At 36.0% G+C, this 19,875-nt stretch overlaps 1 protein-coding gene across 1 annotated transcript in view; it reads right to left on the reverse strand.

Moving 5' to 3' along the window:
• Positions 1 to 2,181: 2,181 nt before the first annotated feature.
• Positions 2,182 to 19,875, reverse strand: part of SF3B1 (splicing factor 3b subunit 1) — a 38,585-nt gene continuing 20,891 nt past the window's right edge. Inside the window, exons 7-25 of the mRNA XM_004426758.3 lie at positions 19,247 to 19,484; positions 17,562 to 17,774; positions 17,186 to 17,307; positions 15,459 to 15,656; positions 15,261 to 15,362; positions 14,549 to 14,728; positions 13,714 to 13,800; positions 13,315 to 13,585; positions 12,870 to 13,015; positions 12,600 to 12,746; positions 12,327 to 12,452; positions 11,667 to 11,888; positions 10,965 to 11,147; positions 10,766 to 10,877; positions 9,156 to 9,276; positions 8,465 to 8,596; positions 7,091 to 7,363; positions 4,874 to 5,090; positions 2,182 to 4,589 (exon numbers count right to left, since the gene is read on the reverse strand). Of these exons, the coding sequence (XP_004426815.1) occupies positions 4,431 to 4,589; positions 4,874 to 5,090; positions 7,091 to 7,363; positions 8,465 to 8,596; positions 9,156 to 9,276; positions 10,766 to 10,877; positions 10,965 to 11,147; positions 11,667 to 11,888; positions 12,327 to 12,452; positions 12,600 to 12,746; positions 12,870 to 13,015; positions 13,315 to 13,585; positions 13,714 to 13,800; positions 14,549 to 14,728; positions 15,261 to 15,362; positions 15,459 to 15,656; positions 17,186 to 17,307; positions 17,562 to 17,774; positions 19,247 to 19,484 (3,249 nt within the window). The 3' untranslated portion in view covers positions 2,182 to 4,430. The remainder of the gene's footprint in view (positions 4,590 to 4,873; positions 5,091 to 7,090; positions 7,364 to 8,464; positions 8,597 to 9,155; positions 9,277 to 10,765; positions 10,878 to 10,964; positions 11,148 to 11,666; positions 11,889 to 12,326; positions 12,453 to 12,599; positions 12,747 to 12,869; positions 13,016 to 13,314; positions 13,586 to 13,713; positions 13,801 to 14,548; positions 14,729 to 15,260; positions 15,363 to 15,458; positions 15,657 to 17,185; positions 17,308 to 17,561; positions 17,775 to 19,246; positions 19,485 to 19,875) is intronic.

Below are 19,875 nucleotides of genomic sequence, written 5' to 3' on the forward strand. Positions count from 1 at the left end.
ACACTTTGAGTAGCAACAACCTCAACATTTGGCAAGTGAATTGTTCTTCCTTGGTGCTCATGTTGGTGCTAAGGGATTTTCTTCCCAAATGTGTAAAGTATATTCTGCTTTGGTGATCAAAACTACGCAGATCATTCAGTTGCATGTTACATCTTTTATATATCACATACTACAGACACCAGTTGTTCAACTTTTCCAGGTTTTTCAATTTTTTTGGTTTGAATTTTCTGTACAAGTCTGATTTTACTCAGGTCTGTTTCTAATGTAGCAATAAAACTACTTTTGTATTTTGATGCTGACATGCCATGGACAAACTTTTCATGCCTACATCCCACCACACTGTCTTCCTTATGGATTCAGGGAAAGACATTTCTCTTCCTGTCCAAGAAAATCCCTCCATGTGTGGCCTGACTTCCACCTCTTTCCATCTCATTAGCAGCTCATTCAAGCAGCTAACTGCATTTTTTTGCTCATCAGTCTCCTTCTCTATTTTATCTAGTCTCAAATTTCTCTACAATAATACTGATAGAAAACTGTTTCATGAAATTACAGTATTTAAGAACATATACACAGCAAATGTAGCAAAATTTTAATTGTTGAATTTAGGTGGAGGATATACAGGTGTTCATTGCCCTATTCTTTCAACTTTTCTCAACATTTGAAAAATTTTTAAAGTTTGGGGGGAGTTAGACATAGAAACAATCAACAATTGATCTTATTTGCAAGTTTCTTCCTAACACAAAGATATTCCAAGATAACACTTCAGACTAAATCCCCTCCAGAGCCTCTCACTCACTAAAAGTCTCCTTCCAAAAAAATTTAGTATTAGTCAGGCCATAAGATACAAAGTCTATTTGTGCCACATAACATGCAAGCATGTCCCTTTATATTCTTTTTAGATTATGAAATAGACTATCGAGAATAATTTTTTTTTTTTTTTTGCTGAGGAAGATCAGCCCTAACATCTGATGCCAATCCTCCTCTTTTTGCTGAGGAAGATTGGCCCCGTGCTAACATCCATGCCCATCTTCCTCTACTTTATATGGGATGCTGCCACAGCATGGCTTGACAAGTGGTGCGTCGGTGCGTGCCCGGGATCTGAACCTGTGAACCCCGGGCCGCCGCAGCTGAGCACGCGCACTTAAAGGCTACGCCACCAGGCCGGCCCCAAGAATAAATTTTTTAAACTTAGTTTTTCTAGCATGAACACTAGAAATGCCAATGACCTATACTTTCGACTTATGTAAAACTTACTCTCTCCTGCCTATAGACGTTGACTGTCTTCCAAATCTGAATTCTCTTATCAAGTTGCCTTAAATTCTATGGCTTTCTATCCACATTTTTTTCAAAGGGTCTCCGTGCCCTGCCTGCCCTCCTCCTCCAGTCATACCACACACCCCACCCCTCACAGGTGACAACTGGGGCCCTGAACAACTGCATTCCAAATGGAGCACCAAGCCACTGGCACTCCTGTCCCTGCACTGTGCCCCTGGCTCCAACAGTGCCACAAGGTGCTCTGAGGACCAGAGAGCATCAACATCCACATGTTTTCAGCTTGCTTTCCCTAGGACTGATGCAGGGTTTTACCAAAGGTAGGTATGTTAAGTATTGTAAAATGGTATTTCTAGTTACTTCCTAGGCAACTGCTGCCTAAAATGAAATGCTTCATACATCATGCTTGCATTTTATCAGACATATGTGAGTCCTGCTTAAACAGTGGTCTCAATGGCTCTCAACCTAGGGAGATTTTGCCCTCCAAGGGATGTGAGACATCTGGAGGTATTTTTGGTTGCCACACTGGGATGGGGGTGCTACTGGCATCTAGTGGGTAGTGGTCAGGGATGCTACTCAACCTCCTACAACATCCAGGACAGCACCCCTGCAACGAAGATGTATCTGGCCCAAAATGTCAGTAACGCCAAAATTGGAAAAACCCTGTGATAGCTATAGTTTCTGCTTCTTTTAACCTTATGGGATTTAAGAAACATTAGAAACCAAACAACTGAACCTCTGGCTGCAACTGTCTTTTTCAGTTTCTTATTTAATAAAGAAAAAGTTATTTGGTTTTTCACCATTAAGTTCCCCTGTTTGGAAAACAACCCAAATAGCTTAATATTAAAATGGCACAACCACAACAGAGTGTAGTGCAATAACAGAGTCAACTAAGATTAAAAACTGGTCTAAGACTTTAAATATGGTAAGTTTATTCATCTGGGTACTTGATGCTCACAGGGCACCGTACAACAAATTTTAAAAATACAATACGAAAAAAACTGAACAGCCAAAGAGATCAATTCCATTAGAGGGCCCACAGAAAAATCAACAAAAGCCCACAGAAAAACCCACCCACTGTCCCCTTAAGAACATTAATTTCTTCCTGCTTAGTTTGGCTTTAACACCAAAAGAAAATGAGAAAGTAAGTCTTTAATTAAAACTTCACATAGCGTCTTTCATGTAAATATATCACAAAATGCTTCCCTTATTCAATAATAAGCATATAAAATAATCCAAACATCTGTGAGCCTCTATTTGGTCCCAACTTTTAAGGTTGTAGCTTTCATTATTTCCCTCACCTCTCTGTCCTCAAATTACTTGATTCAGTAAAAAGTCACTTAAGGTGTAGTTGTCTCCTTCACTCCTTGCTATTTTCCATAAATAGCAAGGGCCCAAGAAAACTGAAGTTATGCAAGTACTTGAAGTAAAAATATAACTAAATTTTTCCAAGACTGGTTTAAAATCAAATTTTTGCTTTGAAATCTAATTGTATTCTTCAATTTTCATGATTAGTCATTACTGAAGGTCATTTACCATCAACTATAGAGAACTGCAACATTTAAAGTTGCATGGGGATACTGTTACAAAAACTTCTAATAGAAATATGATTTTGGCAATTGTGGTTTAGTACACACTGACATGTTGTCATAGTTACATCACACAAGGAACAATAAGGAGTTACAAATTCTGCCAGGAGAATCAGTTAATGCTCAATATCAGTTTTGTAAGAGTCAATGAATTACAAGCTGTTTCTCAAATAAGCCTCCAAAACAGGGAGCCCTAAGTGTTAACAGTTGAAAGAACAAACCTTCTAGTCCCAGTATAATAGTTTTACTTACAGCAGCAGAGCCATCCTATGCTTACGCTGCTGCAGAATCTCATTTCTTACCAGAGTTCACAGAAGTACTAACATAGGAAGATAAAACAAAACAGCTAGGGGTAGTAAAAAGACTAAAACTAAGAAATTCTTGGCCAGATAATTAGGAAAAGCTGAAAATAAAATATTTACCAAAAAATACTAAGTACTGCCTTAATGGTTCCTCCAGAATTAAGTGGCATTTCAGTTTATGCTTGACACCTCAATTTATTATCTAATTACTAAATGTAAAACTAAGCAAACGTGGACACTTTAGCTACTGCCATTGTGTACTATCACAGCACCTAAGTACTACATAATTAGACATATCGCCCCTTTTCGATCATACTGCATTTACTTAAGGGCAAGGGGCAGGTCAAAAGCACCTTTGCATCCCCTATACTAAGCACAGTGGCTGGTATACAGTACGTGCTCAACAGGTATTTACTGAATACATTGTTGAGGGGTGGCTTATGACATGGAAAAGAACCCAAAGATTGTCTTATTCTATTAGCATTTCTTAGGTAGCCTCAATCCCAATAGGTAGAAGGCCGTATTGAAATAAAGATACTTTCCCCACTTTGTAAGCACAGACTCATTAAGAGCTGGACCTGACTCGAATCACTTCCCTTAAACATGTTCATAAAGCATTTTGAGAAATCAAAAGATGAAAGGCGCTATGTAAGTGCAAAATTATATTATTCAAGACAGTTCAGCATAGGTGCTATATTTCCTATGGTGATGGAATGGTTGTGCTAGTTTGAGGTGAACATCCCCAAAGCTATTCTCATTGTCATTATCAACAGAACAATGGAATTTTGACAAAGATGCCATCACTTTATATAGTTTGTATTCTGCTACTTTCTATAAACCAGGTGACAGAAAATGAAATTAAGCCACTTATTCTACACAAACCAATACTTTATCAAAGTTCCGCATTTTACAAGTCATGTTCAAAAAACACACACAAGTTAGTATTTTGTACACAAATGTTTATTTCTCAATTAAACATTCCCTTTAAACAGAAGGAATGAATTCTAAATCTTCATAAAGATGAATTAAAAATGAAATCTCTCCAGTATAGTGTGTGTAATCACTGTGTTCTTGGTCACTACTGGCGTTTACTGTTTAACATCAAAAACAAAGACAGGTTATTTAAAAATCATGCTACTGAATTTCTAGCTCTTCCTCTATGACCAGTTCTACACTGATCTGCAATGTTTAAAAGTTTACATCACCAAATTGAAGCAAGTTTAAGGTGTGAAACAGCTGTGCATTAAACACAAAATAAACAATAAAATTATAAGATATAGTCAAGTTCATAACGAATATAGGTGTTCTTATCATCATTGTAGATTCTTGGGTAATGTGCTATGAGAGCATCCTGTGAACCAATGTAGATGGAGTTGTAAATTTTCCAATACACATCTCTGACTTTCCGGGCTGGGTGAAACAAACCCTAGAATAATTAAAAGGTTACATTATTTCCGTTTTCAAGTACACAACCTTAACACAACTAACGAACAAAACTATAAAGATATGATTCCAAACATTTCCCTTTAAGAGAGAAAAAAACTTGACAACTGCACAAAACTGTAGTAGGCAAAGACAAAATCTAATCCCCCTCCCCCTACAACTGTTTTCCCATAGGGTACAATATTCCCTATGATAATTAGGAACAGTGACTTAATTCATCTAAATTACTTTTCTCGTTGAATAATCTTTTAGAAATCTTTAACCTACCTGTAAACAGTACTGCAACATTCTACACGGTCCAATAGCAACTCTCAGGCCTTCCAGAGCTCCCATAACTGCCTGAATTACATGGGGAGATGTCTCAAACACATTGGGCCATACGTAGTTCAACAAGTGATTCAGCGAATCTTCACAACCAAATCCATAAACCCCAAGTGACATGTGCTGCACCACCGCGCTAGCCGTCTGTCTGTGTACAAGGTCCCTGTTAACGGGGGAAATGCTTTGTTAAGACACAGTCTTAGTTTTACAGGAAATATTTGCTGCCCATTAGAAACTAAATTACCAATTCAGTGCATAGAACAAATGCAGAGTAATCCTCTCACCTTATACATCTGATACAGAATGCCTTTAGAATGACTAATGATTCTACTTAAGAACTTTTGCTTTAATGACTCCAATCTCACTATGGCTCAAAAATAAGTCATATTTTCTAATTAACCTCTGAAATGAATATGAGCAAGAGAGCCCTATGCAGTGTACATTCTACTATGCTACTAAAAAGGGGATACGTGACTCTTACATATCAATGATTAACAGTAATATCTCATTTTAAACTCTATAAATTTGAAATCTTTGAAAGTAATTCGATACTAGTATACAATAGATAACTAAATTAAAATTAAATCCTTTCCCTTGTAAATTTTATGTTTCATTCAAGAACTCAATTTGGGGAGAAAGAAAAGAAGGACCAATAATTTTTTCAAACCCACAGCAATAAGAACTCTATCATCTCCCATGTTAACTGAATTTATGTTTCCGACAAATTATTGAGGTATTCATTTCACAAGTACTCAACTAAGCATGTATATAAGATAATGGGTTTGTAATGGGTATAAAAATGATTTTATGCTCCTTGCCCTCTAAGGTAATAAGAGTACCTTAAAGGTCTAAGAAAAAAAAACACCTGAACTTACTAGCATCCTTTTTTACTATAATAATGTTTAATCTATTAGGCATCACAGTAAAGCAGTATATTCCTCATTAGTAAATTTCCCAAATATTGTTTCCTTTCATTTAGTAATTTTTGACAGTTAGTATCTCAATTTATTGGTACACAGAATGTAATTTTTCACTGCCAGTCACACACACCAAGGACTGCACTATGATGCTCAGGCACATCTCACTGAGGAATAGGGAGCAAGTATGATCTACTCCTACTGTACTGGGCCCCAGGTGGCCAGGCTTTTACAGAGCACAATTCTTACCCTGTCTCCATGTCTTGCATATATACCTTGTGGTTAACTTGTTGAGTCTTGTTAAGTTTCCCTTTTGGAAGGTCATTAATGAGTAACTTTGTGTGTACATGAAAGTAATTGAAACAGGTCTAATTTGAGTAACCTATCTTTCCTGAAAAATAAAGAGCCACTTCACTACTTTTCTCTTACTACTTGGATCCTGAACTTTTCCTTACACACTCTTCAGTTACTTTTGTGTTTAAAGTTATATGTCAGTCTAGGGCCGGCCCCGTGGCTTAGCGGTTAAGTGCACGCGCTCCGCTGCTGGCGGCCCGGGTTCGGATCCAGGGCGCGCACCGACGCACCGGTTCTCCTGCCATGCTGAGGCCACGTCCCACATACAGCCACTAGAAGGCTGTGCAACTATGACATACAACTATCTACTGGGGCTTTGGGGGAAAAAATAAATAAATAAAGTTATATGTCAGTCTAGATGGTTAAAGGCATCAGGAACCTGACTGTCAAATAACTAACTCAAGCAGTACTGTATCGGGGGTCACCATCTGAATAACTGGGGGCCTGCAATAGAATAGTGTGGCTCTGGCAGGCTAAGTTCAACAGTTCAAAAGCCCAATAGAAATCTTTGCTTCACCTGTAGTAACAAAAATCTAGAAAGATCACGTCTCTTTGTCACATCAATAAGCTCATGCTCATCATTTCCTCTAATTATATTTGACTTTAATTTTTAAAACAAAAGTTGATCAATTACTGTTTTTTGAAATGTATTTACTCTAAAAGATATGAAAGGGGAGGGGACACTTGGAAGAGAAAATTTAGGGAACCACTATGGCATACATATTATTTGAAGATAACAACAGTCATATTTACAGTTTTATAAAAATCCAGGCTAGCATTCCCCTTCTTTAACTGCATCACAACAAACAGGTCATATAATAATTATTTCAGTAAGTTCTAAAATAAAGGAAGAATTATAACTATTTTCTTACATTTAGTTCAAGTCACTTACCTATCCATTAAAGCATCTTCAAGTAATGGTGTTACAGCATAAATGTAGTCCTTTCCCATTTCACCAATATATTCAAACAAGAAGGAAAGTGATTTCAACACTCCATTTTGGACATTCAGTTCAGGAACTCTGTATTCGTTCATTAAGGCAGGTAGCACTGTGAAGGGTGAACATGTTTCGGCGACAATAGCTATTGCTACAGTGGTACAAACTCTGTTCTGCCTTTCCTGAACTTTGAGGTTGTTTAAAAGTGTAGCCAATACATCATGAGGGCTGAAAAAAATAAATGTGTCAGCAAACAGATTACAAGTCAAAATTTTTCTGGAGGGAAAAAAATGCAAACGAATGAAACTTTATAGTAAGTAATTATTGGGAAGTTAGTAATTTTATGATAAAATACAGTACTATCAAGTCACCGGCATTGTTGTTTCTACTTAAGAACTTTATTTAAAGTAAAATGTCCGTTTTAAAGAAAAAATTCAAACAGATTCATTTTCAAATGTAATTTTTAGTCTTTAGCAAATTGCCTAAAATATAGAAAAATTTAATGCTTAGATTGAGTAATTCTCTGAGTGGTTAAAACATGGCCACTAGAGCCAGGCAACTTTACAGCAGTACCCAAACTATGGTCTCCATATGCCACAACACACAAGTCTATTTTCCTTCCACACACCTTTACTGTATCTATTCTCCTCCTTTAAGCATTTATTTTACCACAAATTTAGAGGGACACAGGGGCTAAAAAAGTTAGCATAACAGCTATTTGTGGCAAATTTCTTGACTACATCACTGCTAAAATAAATATTTCTGCTACCAAAAAGGGGAAGGGGGGACTACCTAATTAATCTGACTTTTTTGTTATGTTTTATTGCTTGAAAATATTTCCTTTGCTATAAAGCAACATTTACATGTAATATGTCATTTTCTACAATGACTGTTTCTTCTAGTTTGGTTCTGACAGAATGGAAGCAGATTACCACAGATTATTTAATAAAATAGCTATAATTCAGTTGTCTGTGGATTAATTTTATAAAAATATTTTAAAAACAGATAAAGCATTAACATGAGACTTGAATTATGCTGTTTTATTAAGAACCTGCCTAAAGAGGACCAACAAAAGTTTGAATTTTCTGAAACTGTACAGTTTCTCTCTCTGAAAATATCTGGTGTGATTAAATAAAATTTAAAAACTTCCCATCTATTTTAATTCAACTTAGAATTAAAAAAAATTTGAAGGTCAGTGGTTAAACAAAGTGCGTTCTCAACTGCATTATTCACATCATGCCTTAAAAGAGATTTATACAGATACAGAAGCATTTTTCAACACCATACAGGGTTTACTATCAAGTAAAAAAATACACACATGATACTTACCCGATGGCCTTTGCAATATAACCAAATGTGTTGACTGTGGCTCTACGAATAGCTTTTTTGTGAGCTTTTAAGAGCTCTAACAGCTCAAAGCAAATCCTCATCCATTCTCTTGCAGACACATATTCAGCTCCCCTAATTTAAAAAGAAAAAAAGGTAATTTTTTTGTGACAATAAGAAGTTTTAGGGCCGGCCCCGTGGCTTGGTGGTTAAGTGCGCACGCTCCGATGCTGGTGGCCCGGGTTCGGATCCCGGGCGCGCACCGAGGCACCACTTCTCCGTCCATCCTGAGGCCGAGTCCCACATACAGCAACTAGAAGGATGTGCAGCTATGACATACAACTATCTACTGGGGCTTTGGGGGGAAAAAATAAATAAATAAAATCTTTAAAAAAAAAAAGAAGTTTTAAGAGGTAAATTTGCTAACTCAGTTCTCAAAACATGATTACCAACTCATTTTAAGCATTAAATAAAAATATTATTACTCTTCAGAAAGGATGGTTTAGTCTTAATACTACATTGCCACTTCCCCCATTACCATCCAAAATTGAAATTTCACAGAAAATATTAATACTGGATAGTCTGACCATATACACTTACATTAGCAACACTAAGCAAATTTGCAAAGTGAATAAAAAGTGGCTAAATGTGAAAACCAATACTGCTTATAAAAATGTTTAGGTAATCTGCTTACCTGTCAGCAATACGTCCAACAAGATCAATACAATTCTCTTGTACTTTTTCATGCCTGTTCTTTAAGATGGGGGTGAGTCTAGGCAACAGATCCTTAATTGGTGGGGTCATCTTATGCATACCTATTTAATAGAAGTCAACACATTACCAATTAACATTTGAACTGCAACTTTTGTTCATTTTACCTTTTATTTAGGAATGTAATATACATAACTAGGCACAAATATCAACTTACAGCTGCCTATGGAAAAAAAAAGCCCCAGATTCTGACCAGACTCAGAATTGTTTTTAACTTTTTATTAACAACTTCTGATTATGCATAGAAATGAAAAAAATTAGCGATGTGATTTAAAGAATGATGGATACTCAACAACAAAAAAAGTTTTATTTGGTTCTGAAATATATTTGTACACTGACATTTAAATATGGGGACAGCTTATGTTCCGGCCATACACAACAATATAAGCCAGAGGTAGACATGTAAATTAAAGCAAAATTTTCCAGAAAGGGCCCCCTTACCCTTTAACTGCAAAACAAACAGATCTCCAGTCTCCCTGCAATGCAGGGCATACTTGGATGGTATTTACACCTATGAAGAGAGAAAAAAGGAGGCAGCTGGCAGGGGCTCTTGCTCTAACTAGAATTGCTTGCTCTGATTCTCTCTCCATTGCTTTTCCCATGTTTCCCTGACCAACAATATGGTTTACAACTCCCTGCAGACCAGGGTCCCACAAGTGGCCAAGTAACAGATTTTTTGGCAAGCAACTATCTTCAAGTATAGAGAACAGGGCTGAACTGGGGATTACATATAAAGGCAATAGTTCGAAGATCTCCTATACTGCATAAAAACCCCCTACTAAAATGAGAAAAACACTGCCTATCACAGCCAGCTATTTTGACCAACTGCTAGGTTATTTTGGCCTCTCTAAAATCTGCTGAAGTTACTTTTGCAATAGTCATGTTCAATTACAATAAAGGATTAAACACAAGAGACTGTTTGCTTTATCATAATGCCCTTAAAGAATAAAAGCTTTGCTCTCCATACCTAAAAGCATTTATAATATACTTGTGTTTTACTTTAGGTTAGAAAACTGAATGGATAAGAACTGGATATAAATAAAAATGAGATAACCTAGAGCAATTCACTTTTCCCCCGATGATGTTCCTGGAACTTGATATCAAGCAGAAAAACCTGCCATAATCATTTACTAGTTCCAGACTGAGTAAATATATATTTTGTCCTAAAACTAAATTAAAACTTAAAGAGTTGTCTTCCCCCTACACACACAGAATATATTTCAGGTGAGACACTAATTTTTGTTAGGGTCCTCTATTCCATGACTTCACAGTTTTTTGAGTTGTGACTATTCCCACTTCTCTTGCAGGTCCTAAATTTGCCCTCTTTTCTTTTAAAGTAAAATATAAATGGATTTTGGGAGACAACACTTTTGTGACATCCCCTGACTTAACTACAATTTTGAATTGCTTAAAAAAAAATTATCAGAAATCATTACTCAACTCCTAAATATGATTCTATATTTTACTTTCAAAAACCAAAAAAAATTAAAAAACAAAACAAAAAAATTCTTACATGACCAGCACATTCCATACCTATTACATTTACAATGGCCTTCAGTGCTCCAAGAATGCTGCCCAATACTTCAGGGTACTCTTCACCCAAATACTCATACAAAACAACACCCAAGTGCCCCATCAATTTTTCCTGTAATAAAACAAATAATGTTAAAATGTTACTATTCACCTTATAAACTATTTGGTGAAGAAAAAAGAATCTGATATAAAAGTTTACCTCTTGACAAGTCTTCATGACAACAGCAGTTCGAGAGATCAAGTCAGCTGCCTGTTGCCTAACTTTTGCTGATTTGTTATTTAAACGCCACAAAACTGTACCACAGATCTGAGGCAAGTAAGGTTTGACTCGTTTGCCAAGAGCATTGACCACTGTGCCAAAGCCGTTCAACATTACTGAGTCCTAAAAAAGAAAAACTAAGTTAAATAAAAAAAGTACATTCATTGGGAACCAGAATTCAGTTGGTGACTAAAAGTTGAAATATATTAATATTGAGTTTTTTAGACAAAACCAAATCTAAAAATTTGAGGCAGAGAATATTTTCTCATAGTCAACCGAATAAGAACATGAGCATTTTATTTTATTTTTTTAAAAGATTTATTTATTTATTTTCCCCCCAAAGCCCCAGTAGACAGTTGTATGTCATAGTTGCACATCCTTCCAGTTGCTGTATGTGGGACAAGGCCTCAGCATAGCCGGAGAAGCGGTGCGTCGGTGCACGCCCGGGATCGAACCCGGGCCGCCAGCAGCAGAGTGTGCACACTTAACCGCTAAGCCACGGGGCCGGCCCCAGAACATGAGCATTTTAAAACTATTTCAAATTCAATTACTTTTTAGTGATAATACTTGCTTAAAAAATAATTTGCTTTTTTACACATATGAAAGTCAGTGGTAACTTGCCATAATAATTAGTATCATTACCTCTGTAGTCTGTTCTTGAAAAGCATAAAGAATACCATCAATCAGTTGTTCTTCAAGTTTATGATCAATATCTGCTGCTCCCAAGTTGCCCATAATTTTCTCAATTGTCTCCATCACCATCTTTCTGTACTGTTCAGCTTCATCTTTCAGATCATCCACAATCCTGGATATAATTTCTGCTGCACCTACTTTGTTTGCCAACTCCACAGTAGTATCAACTAACTAAACAGAGGAGAAAAAAACTTAATTTATGGGTCTTCCAAGGAAATAAAGAGACATCATGAAAAGCGAATATTCAAAAGATACTATTCAGCTAGTAAGTATGCTGAGAAAAGTTAACTCGAGAAAAGTGACCAAAAAAATTTTAATGTGACTCTAAATCAAGGTGATCAAATCAAGATAAGGCTGTATTTCTGTTTCACCTAGCCAGATCAAGCGTTTCATTTACTAGACAAAGACTCAATCAATAGTTGGGTATTTATCCTAGAATGCAAAATCAAAATGGAAGTTAATTGGCTAAAATTCATCTCCTTTCACAATCAAGCACATACAAACTGTGAGAGGTAATCAGGGCAAAAAATAATGTGTAACATGCATTCAAACTGACTAAAGAATCAGTTCAAAGGATTTCTGAAAATATTTTTTACAATAAAAGCTTACCTGTCGGTAATTTCTTCTATCCAAAGCCATTCTGTGTTGCCAGAAGTGTTTAAAAAAAGGAGGAAGAATCTCTGTTTTAATGTAGTTTGCTTCTACACCATCTGTTCCACAACACTGCTTTACCACCTAAAAGGTTAAAAAATAATTAGTAAACAGTCCTAATTTAATATACAATACTTTGTTTTTTTTAATGCTTTAAAATTCTCTTTGAACCAAGAAACACACCCAATTTAGATTAACAAATCTGGAGCAACAACAATTTGAAACAATTACCTTCAGCACAATTTTCTTCATTTCTTCATCAGGAGATTGGAATTCTCGAATAAGGATTAACATCACTTCTCTAGTATAGTAGTTGGCATATTCTGCATCCATGAGAGGAATAAGATACCCAATAGCCTTTAAGAAAGCGGCCAGACCCTATTTTAAAATAAAAAAATATATATATATATATATACACACACACAGTAAATTAGATTTAAGCCACCTTAGCATCAATGACTAGAAATCAAAAGAAAAATAAAATCTAATTGATGTAGCTACCTTTCCTCTGTGTTGGCGGATACCCTTCCATAGAGGCTTTAACACAGAATCAAAAGATTCGATACCATAAGGAGTTGCTGCTTCAGCCAAGGCAGCAATGGCCAAAGCACTAATGGTCCGAACTTTCTGCTGCTCATCCACAAGACCTACAAAACCAAACACGGGTTTTAACTAAGCAACAACATTACCTAACTGCCAGAGCATCATCCATATTCTAGCAATATATCTAACAATTTAGTCAAACTGCAGAATTGGCTCACATTAGACTAAATTACACAGAAGCCAATAGGAACCACAGCTTATTAGCAGATACCATTACAAATCCCATCATAAACTATCTGGTGTTTAGGTAGTTAAAGTTTTTCCATTTATCTCTCCAAATCAGTAGCCAAAATTTCAAAACACCTGTCTTATAAAACACAGACAAAGTTATATTACAACTCACCGTGTTCAATGATTTCAACTAAACTTCTGAGATGTGGCAAGATGGCACAGCCCATAAGAATAGCTATCTGCTGTACAATCTTAATACCAGTGTGCCTCGCTTGCCAGGACTTCTTGCTTTTGCACACAGCTTTTAAGAAGGGCAATAATGATGGAATGCCCAGGGCAGAGGCCACAACAGCAAAAGCTCTAGCTGTTGTGTTACGGACATATTCATCCATGTTATCTATATCAGGTCTCATGGTAGAGATCATAGTAGCCAGACCAGCAGCCTAAAAGGCCAAAGAAAAAGGACACAATCATGAGCTGATAATATTAACCCTCAACCATTTCCCTCTATAATCAAATAATCCCATCAACAGATATAAAATTTTCTTCTCTAGAAATATCATGCAAATACCTTTGCCAAATTAGAAATAATCTCTCGGCCTTCCACTCTAGCATAGTAATCTTCATCAATCAACAATGGTTCAATGACCACAAGGATCTGAAAAATAGAACGAGCTACGTTTTCACACCTATTACTGATGCCATAGTCACGTAACAGAATTAAATAGATATAGGGAATTTTATTATAGCAGATCATTTATGTAATTTAAAATCACAAGTATGTAAAACTCATTTTACCAGGAAATTTATAATTACCAGGACTTTGTTAATCAAGGGACAAATTAAGAATTTTAATTACACAATTTCAAACCAATATAAAGATGAAAATTTGGGAAAACTGTTAACCACACAAACTAACAAATATTCAATATTTTAAAAAAGATAGCATACATCTATCTGCATTTTACAATTCTAAGCCATAATTACCACCAGCAAAAAGATGTTACATAACACTAATGGCATGAAAAACATACATTTTCTCATCCTAATCTAGTATCGATAAAAACAAATGAAAAAATATGAATACTATGAACCCATTATAGTAAAGATGGCAAAAAGTTACATCTGTATATACTTATATTTGTATGTGTGTGATATACGCTTGTACAAAGAAGAGGTCTGGAAGAACATGATAATTTAACATTGGTTAACTCTGAGTGTCTTGCATAAGGGGGTGAAATTTCCCTTGTATCATCAATGTACAGCATCAGCTATTACTTTTTGAGAATTTTTAAATTTCACAACTACACATAACAATAAGCTATTTAAAAAAAAAATCCACCAACTCCTTTTATATTAAAAAATACCAAACCATTAGAAACACTATTTGAGAACAACCAACCAACCTTGTGCACATATGGTCGAACCAAGTCATCAAGTTTGTATAATATTCTATCAATAACTTTCACAAGTAAATGACGCTCTTGATCCTCAAGTGTAGGAGACATCAGTAGAGGAAGAATCTGATTAAACAAAGGACCAGCTCCAAATTCACGAGCTTTATCAGTAATCTGACGCAATGCAGCCTGGGGGGAAGAAAGAGTAAAAGGTGTGATTCTTTATAATTAAGCATTTTGAATGATCAAATTACCGTGATTTTCTGTAACTTAATATTTTAGTGTAAACTTCACAGACACTTTACATACAGTAGCATGAGTTCATTCCCATCAAAATTACTCTGAAGTCTGAACTCCTGTGACAGAAGTTCAGTGTTTTCAGTTAATTCAAAAATGGTAATTTAGCAGAACAATGGAGCCACAGGGGTACGATATAAAACTCCCTCTTAACTTCCCCTAAAGGATCGCCCATCTTCAAGCCACATATGATGCTAATACAATTCCTCACATGATTCCACTAATTACCTTAGAGTCTTGTTCAGCTCGTTTTCATTTTTCAACATCCTTATTAGCATAAAATTCTTTGATTAAAAAGCCAAATCCTTCATACTACACATCTTTCTTTCCCTCACACTATGCCCTTGGTAAAGATGAAGAAGTTAATTATAAATTTCTAAACAAAATTATAAATAACACGATGATTTAATTAACTGGTATTTACCTTTCTCATTGGAGGTGTTCCATTCTTAATCTTTAAAAGCAACTTCATTATTTTTCTCTCTTTTTGCTCTTCTGGACTAAGTGTTGATTCATCAACATCAACCTAATGATAGTAAAAAGAAAAAATTTAAAGGTAAGTTGAAACCTTATGATTTATAACTCCTAAACAAAAAAATATTTTATTTCTATTATCACTTACCAAAAGTTTATCGAAGTACTGAATATCATCAGGTTTTAAAAATGGAAGATTTCCAGATGGTTGGTCATTTACACTTTTCATAGTTCTATCTTCAGTTTGCATGTGGAAACCAGTCATACCGCCCAAAGGTGTTGGAGTTGCTGTCAGCTTTCGAGCTGGAGTTCGAATAGGAACGTAACCAGCGGGAGGGGGAAGTACCTAATACAATTAAAAGACAGTTCAGGATTTTCTTGACTTTATAAAGTAAGGACTAACACAATGAATAATATTTGCACTTAAAATATTTTACAGTTTACAAGCTAGGAAGCTTTCTGCTTGGAGACAAGAATTAACATCGATCCCACTTTTCTATCTTAATTATAAGATTAAAATACATATGACAAATATTCAGAGTTTTATTTGCTAATTAAAATCTGAATTAAGTATATTACGAAATGAGGAGATATATCAATCAGGCTTATAAAATTCTGATCATTTTCATATCGTAATCTACACAAACATGTTGGTGAGCCAACCTGTCACTTTAATTGGAAAAAAGCTCACAAAATGCATAAGAGGTTATGTTTTAATAACAAAATGAAAAATCATTCACGTAAATCTCTGCACTATAAATCTTAACAATGAAGTCACTCTATAAAAATGAGTTAAATGCATAAAAACTAAAACCAAAATATTTACCAAAGCCTTGTAAAATACACACCATTTGATTAAACCAAAAAATTCACTAAGATTCACTAAGGAGGATATTTCTCTCTTATTTATATTAAGGAAATCATGACTGCAACTGAAAGAGACTACTCAGGCAGTCAACAGTCATGCTGCATAACAACTGATGGAACGCATATATGACGGTGGTCCTGTCCCATAAGACTAGTACCATATAGCCTAGGTGTGTAGTAGGCTATACCATCTAGGTTTGTGTAAGTATTCTCTACGATGTTTGCACAAAGGCGAAGAAATCGCCTAATGATGCATTTCTCAGAATGTATCCTTGTCATTAAGCAATGAGTGATTATAGTAGGTTGTAGAGTGTGTATACCCAAAGCATTACGTGGAGGCTGCAAAAAATTATAAGGCAGAAATTCATGCATACTTGAAACAAATTCTCTAATACAAACCTAACAGGAAATACAGATACAAATTGTTAAAAAGCAACAGGCATTGGCAGGAAAGGCTCGGAAAAGGCCATCAGATGACTTTGATTCCAGCCCTGGTTATGACCCAGCTAGCCATATGACCACAGACTACCTTTAGACCAGCAAATGGTCCCTGAGTCCCAGATATCTAGTTCAAAATAAACTTCAAGTTGTTATGGTAAACAGAATATTCTTTGTGTTCCCTGGCAATCCATGAACTTAAATACACAAAACATTGTGAGGTACCAAGTAAAAGAACCAAGATCTAACATGAGCTTAACCCTGGGACTGCTGATAAACTGAAGCAGCAAGCTATTCCATACCCCCAAGGCAGCAGTTCTCAAAATGTGGTCCTAGAAGTCCTTGAGATTTCTCACCTTCCAAAAGTAATAAAAACCTCATGTCATTCCTTTCTTTTCATCTCTATTACTTTTTGGAGCTGAAATGTACTTGGAAACAGGTAAAAGAAGGGAACGGCAATAGCAAATTTGGGCAAGGCAAATGTAAACTTGACCAATTAATTTTTTCAAAGAATATTTAAAATAAAATTCACATCCTAAATATCACCACATTCATATTGACTGTTATTACCTTATATCCTTCTGGGAACATAGCATCTAATTCTTCATCAGAAAGTGGGCGATTTCTCTCATCAATTTCTCTCTCCCACCGCCAAGCCTGAAGCTGTTCAGGAGTCATACTCATGATGTGGCCTACAAAAAAGCGAATTTCTGTAACAATCTATAGTGCAAGACTTTATCATTATATCAGTCCTTGGAAGATAAGACAGTTAAGATCAACTCTAATATTTATCTGCTTTTATATTATAAACTCAAACCAAGACTTCTTTATTTTATCCTGTCATTCTTGCTAAAAAGAGGCATTAATAGCACACAGAAAACCACAAAAAAAAGTTCAAACTATTTCCAGAAAATAAATTATTTCCCATGAGAGACTTTCTTTCTACCTGGAGTAGGGGTAGCCATGTTCATGGCTGGTGTGCCAATTGGTGTTTTTCCTGGGGTCAGAACAGGAGTGCTTCCACCCATCTGACTAGCTGGTGTTTCATCCCAACGTGATTTTCTTTTACTGGCTCCAGGAGTTGGTGTTTCACCAATTGAATCTCCACCTCGATCTGTTCGAGGAGTCTCAGCCCATCCACTTCCATGTCCAGGAGTATCTTTAGGGAAAAAAGAGTGAATAAGTCTAAAATTTTAACAATCATCAAAATAACAATCACTGTTTATTCTCAAACAGCTAACATACTCAAACTGATCAAGTTCAAAAACAAGAGATTCCTAAAATGGAGACCCATTTAAAGTTTTAATGTTTCATCTCATATTTATCCTCCTTCACTATTTTTTGTTTCTTTTCCACTGATTACAAAAACAATACATAGTAGCCATCGAGGAATAGGAAAACAGAACAAAGTATTTTTTTTTTTTTTTTTTTTAAAGATTTATTTATTTATTTCGCCCCAAAGCCCCAGTAGATAGTTGTATGTCATAGTTGCACAGCTTTCTAGTTGCCGTATGTGGGACGCGACCTCAGCGTGGCCGGAGAAGCGGTGCGTCGGTGTGCGCCCGGGATCCGAAACCGGGCCGCCAGCATCAGAGAGCACGCACTTAACCGCTAAGCCACAGGGCCGGCCCGAACAAAGTATTTTTTTAACCACTCATAATATCACAACCCAGAGACAGGCACTTTACATTCTTGAGCTACTTTTCATTTCTCCATCGAGTTAAGATTACTCTGCACATACAACTCTATGCTGCTTCCTTCATCCACTACATGTTAAGCACTCTTCCTTATTATTAAAAATTCTTTGTGAAATTTTAATGTAGCAAATGCACTATTTTTTTTTTCTTTAAAGATTTTACTTATTTATTTTTTTTCCCCCAAAGCCCCAGTAGATAGTTGTATGTCATAGCTGCACATCCTTCTAGTTGCTGTATGTGGGACGCGGCCTCAGCATGGCCAGAGAAGTGGTGAGTCGGTGCGCGCCCAGAATCCGAACCCGGGCCGCCAGCAGCGGAGCACGCGCACTTAACCCCTAAGCCACGGGGCCGGCCCTAATGCACTATTAAATCTTACCTTGCTACAGCCAATCTCATAAACAGTTAATGAAATATAACTTCAGACAGTTTACACAAAAAGCAAGAGATTCAGGCAAACATACAGACAGAAAGTAGAATATATGTTACCAGGCACTGGGAGGAGAGAATGGGGAGTTATTGTTTAATGGGTACAGAGTTTCTGTTTGAGATGACGAAAAAGGTCTAGAAATGAACAGTGGTGATGGTTGCACAACACTGTGAATGTACTTAATGGCACTGAACTGTATGCTTAAAACGGTGAAAAGGGTAAATTTTATTTATATTTTACCACAATAAAAAATAAAAGGTTATGGTTTATGAACTTTACTTTCTCCTAATGTTCTTCCTAAAATAAATCTTAAACTTCTTCAAGAAGAATAAAGAATTTTGCATGTTATCTGTTCAGTTCTTTTTTTATTAAAAAAAAAAAAAAAAAAAAGAGCTGGTTATTTACCCATCTACCCAGGACTAGAGAGAACAGATATTGGCCTATAAACATATCACTCATCAAGTCAACATTTCACCCAAACACACACTCAGACTTCACTAGAATTACCTCTTTCTGTTTTGGGGGTCTCATCCCATCTGTTTTTACGAGCACTGGAAGTTGCACCTCCATGACCTGGTGTTGCGTGGCCTGGTGTATCACCTCGTCCAGGAGTAGCAGCTCCCGCTGGTGTGTGACTAGGTGTAGGATCCCATATTTTTGAGCCTGGGGTTGCTCCAGGAGTCTCACTTCCCTTTGCACGACCTGGTGTCTCATCCCATCTTAAGGAAGGGGTATGTCCAGGGGTCTTAACAGAGCAAAAGATATTATTTCAAACACCTACATACCCACATAAAAATAACTAGAAAATTTCTGTTAAACAAAAAAGTTCTAAACAAATAAATGTTTTAGTTCTAGTCTCTATAATTACGAGTTAAATTAGACTACCCTTCTGCTTAAAAGATACTTACTTTCCAGCAAATATGTTTATGGCTAAAAACAATTTAAAGTTTTAATCTGAAGCAGTGAGAAAAAAAACCTCTAGCTTAAAAAACAATGTATTCTGGGTATAAATCTTGAATATGCCACTAACGGCTCCATAACTTTGGGAAAAATCACTAAAGCTTCTCTGCCTAGATCTGCAAACAAAGAATTTCAGCTTTAATTATATCAATACTTCTCAAACTGGGGTTTAGAGA

Source organism: Ceratotherium simum, chromosome 9 (assembly GCF_057802395.1).
Source record: "Ceratotherium simum simum isolate JZ-2026a chromosome 9, ASM5780239v1, whole genome shotgun sequence".
NCBI lineage: Eukaryota > Metazoa > Chordata > Mammalia > Perissodactyla > Rhinocerotidae > Ceratotherium > Ceratotherium simum.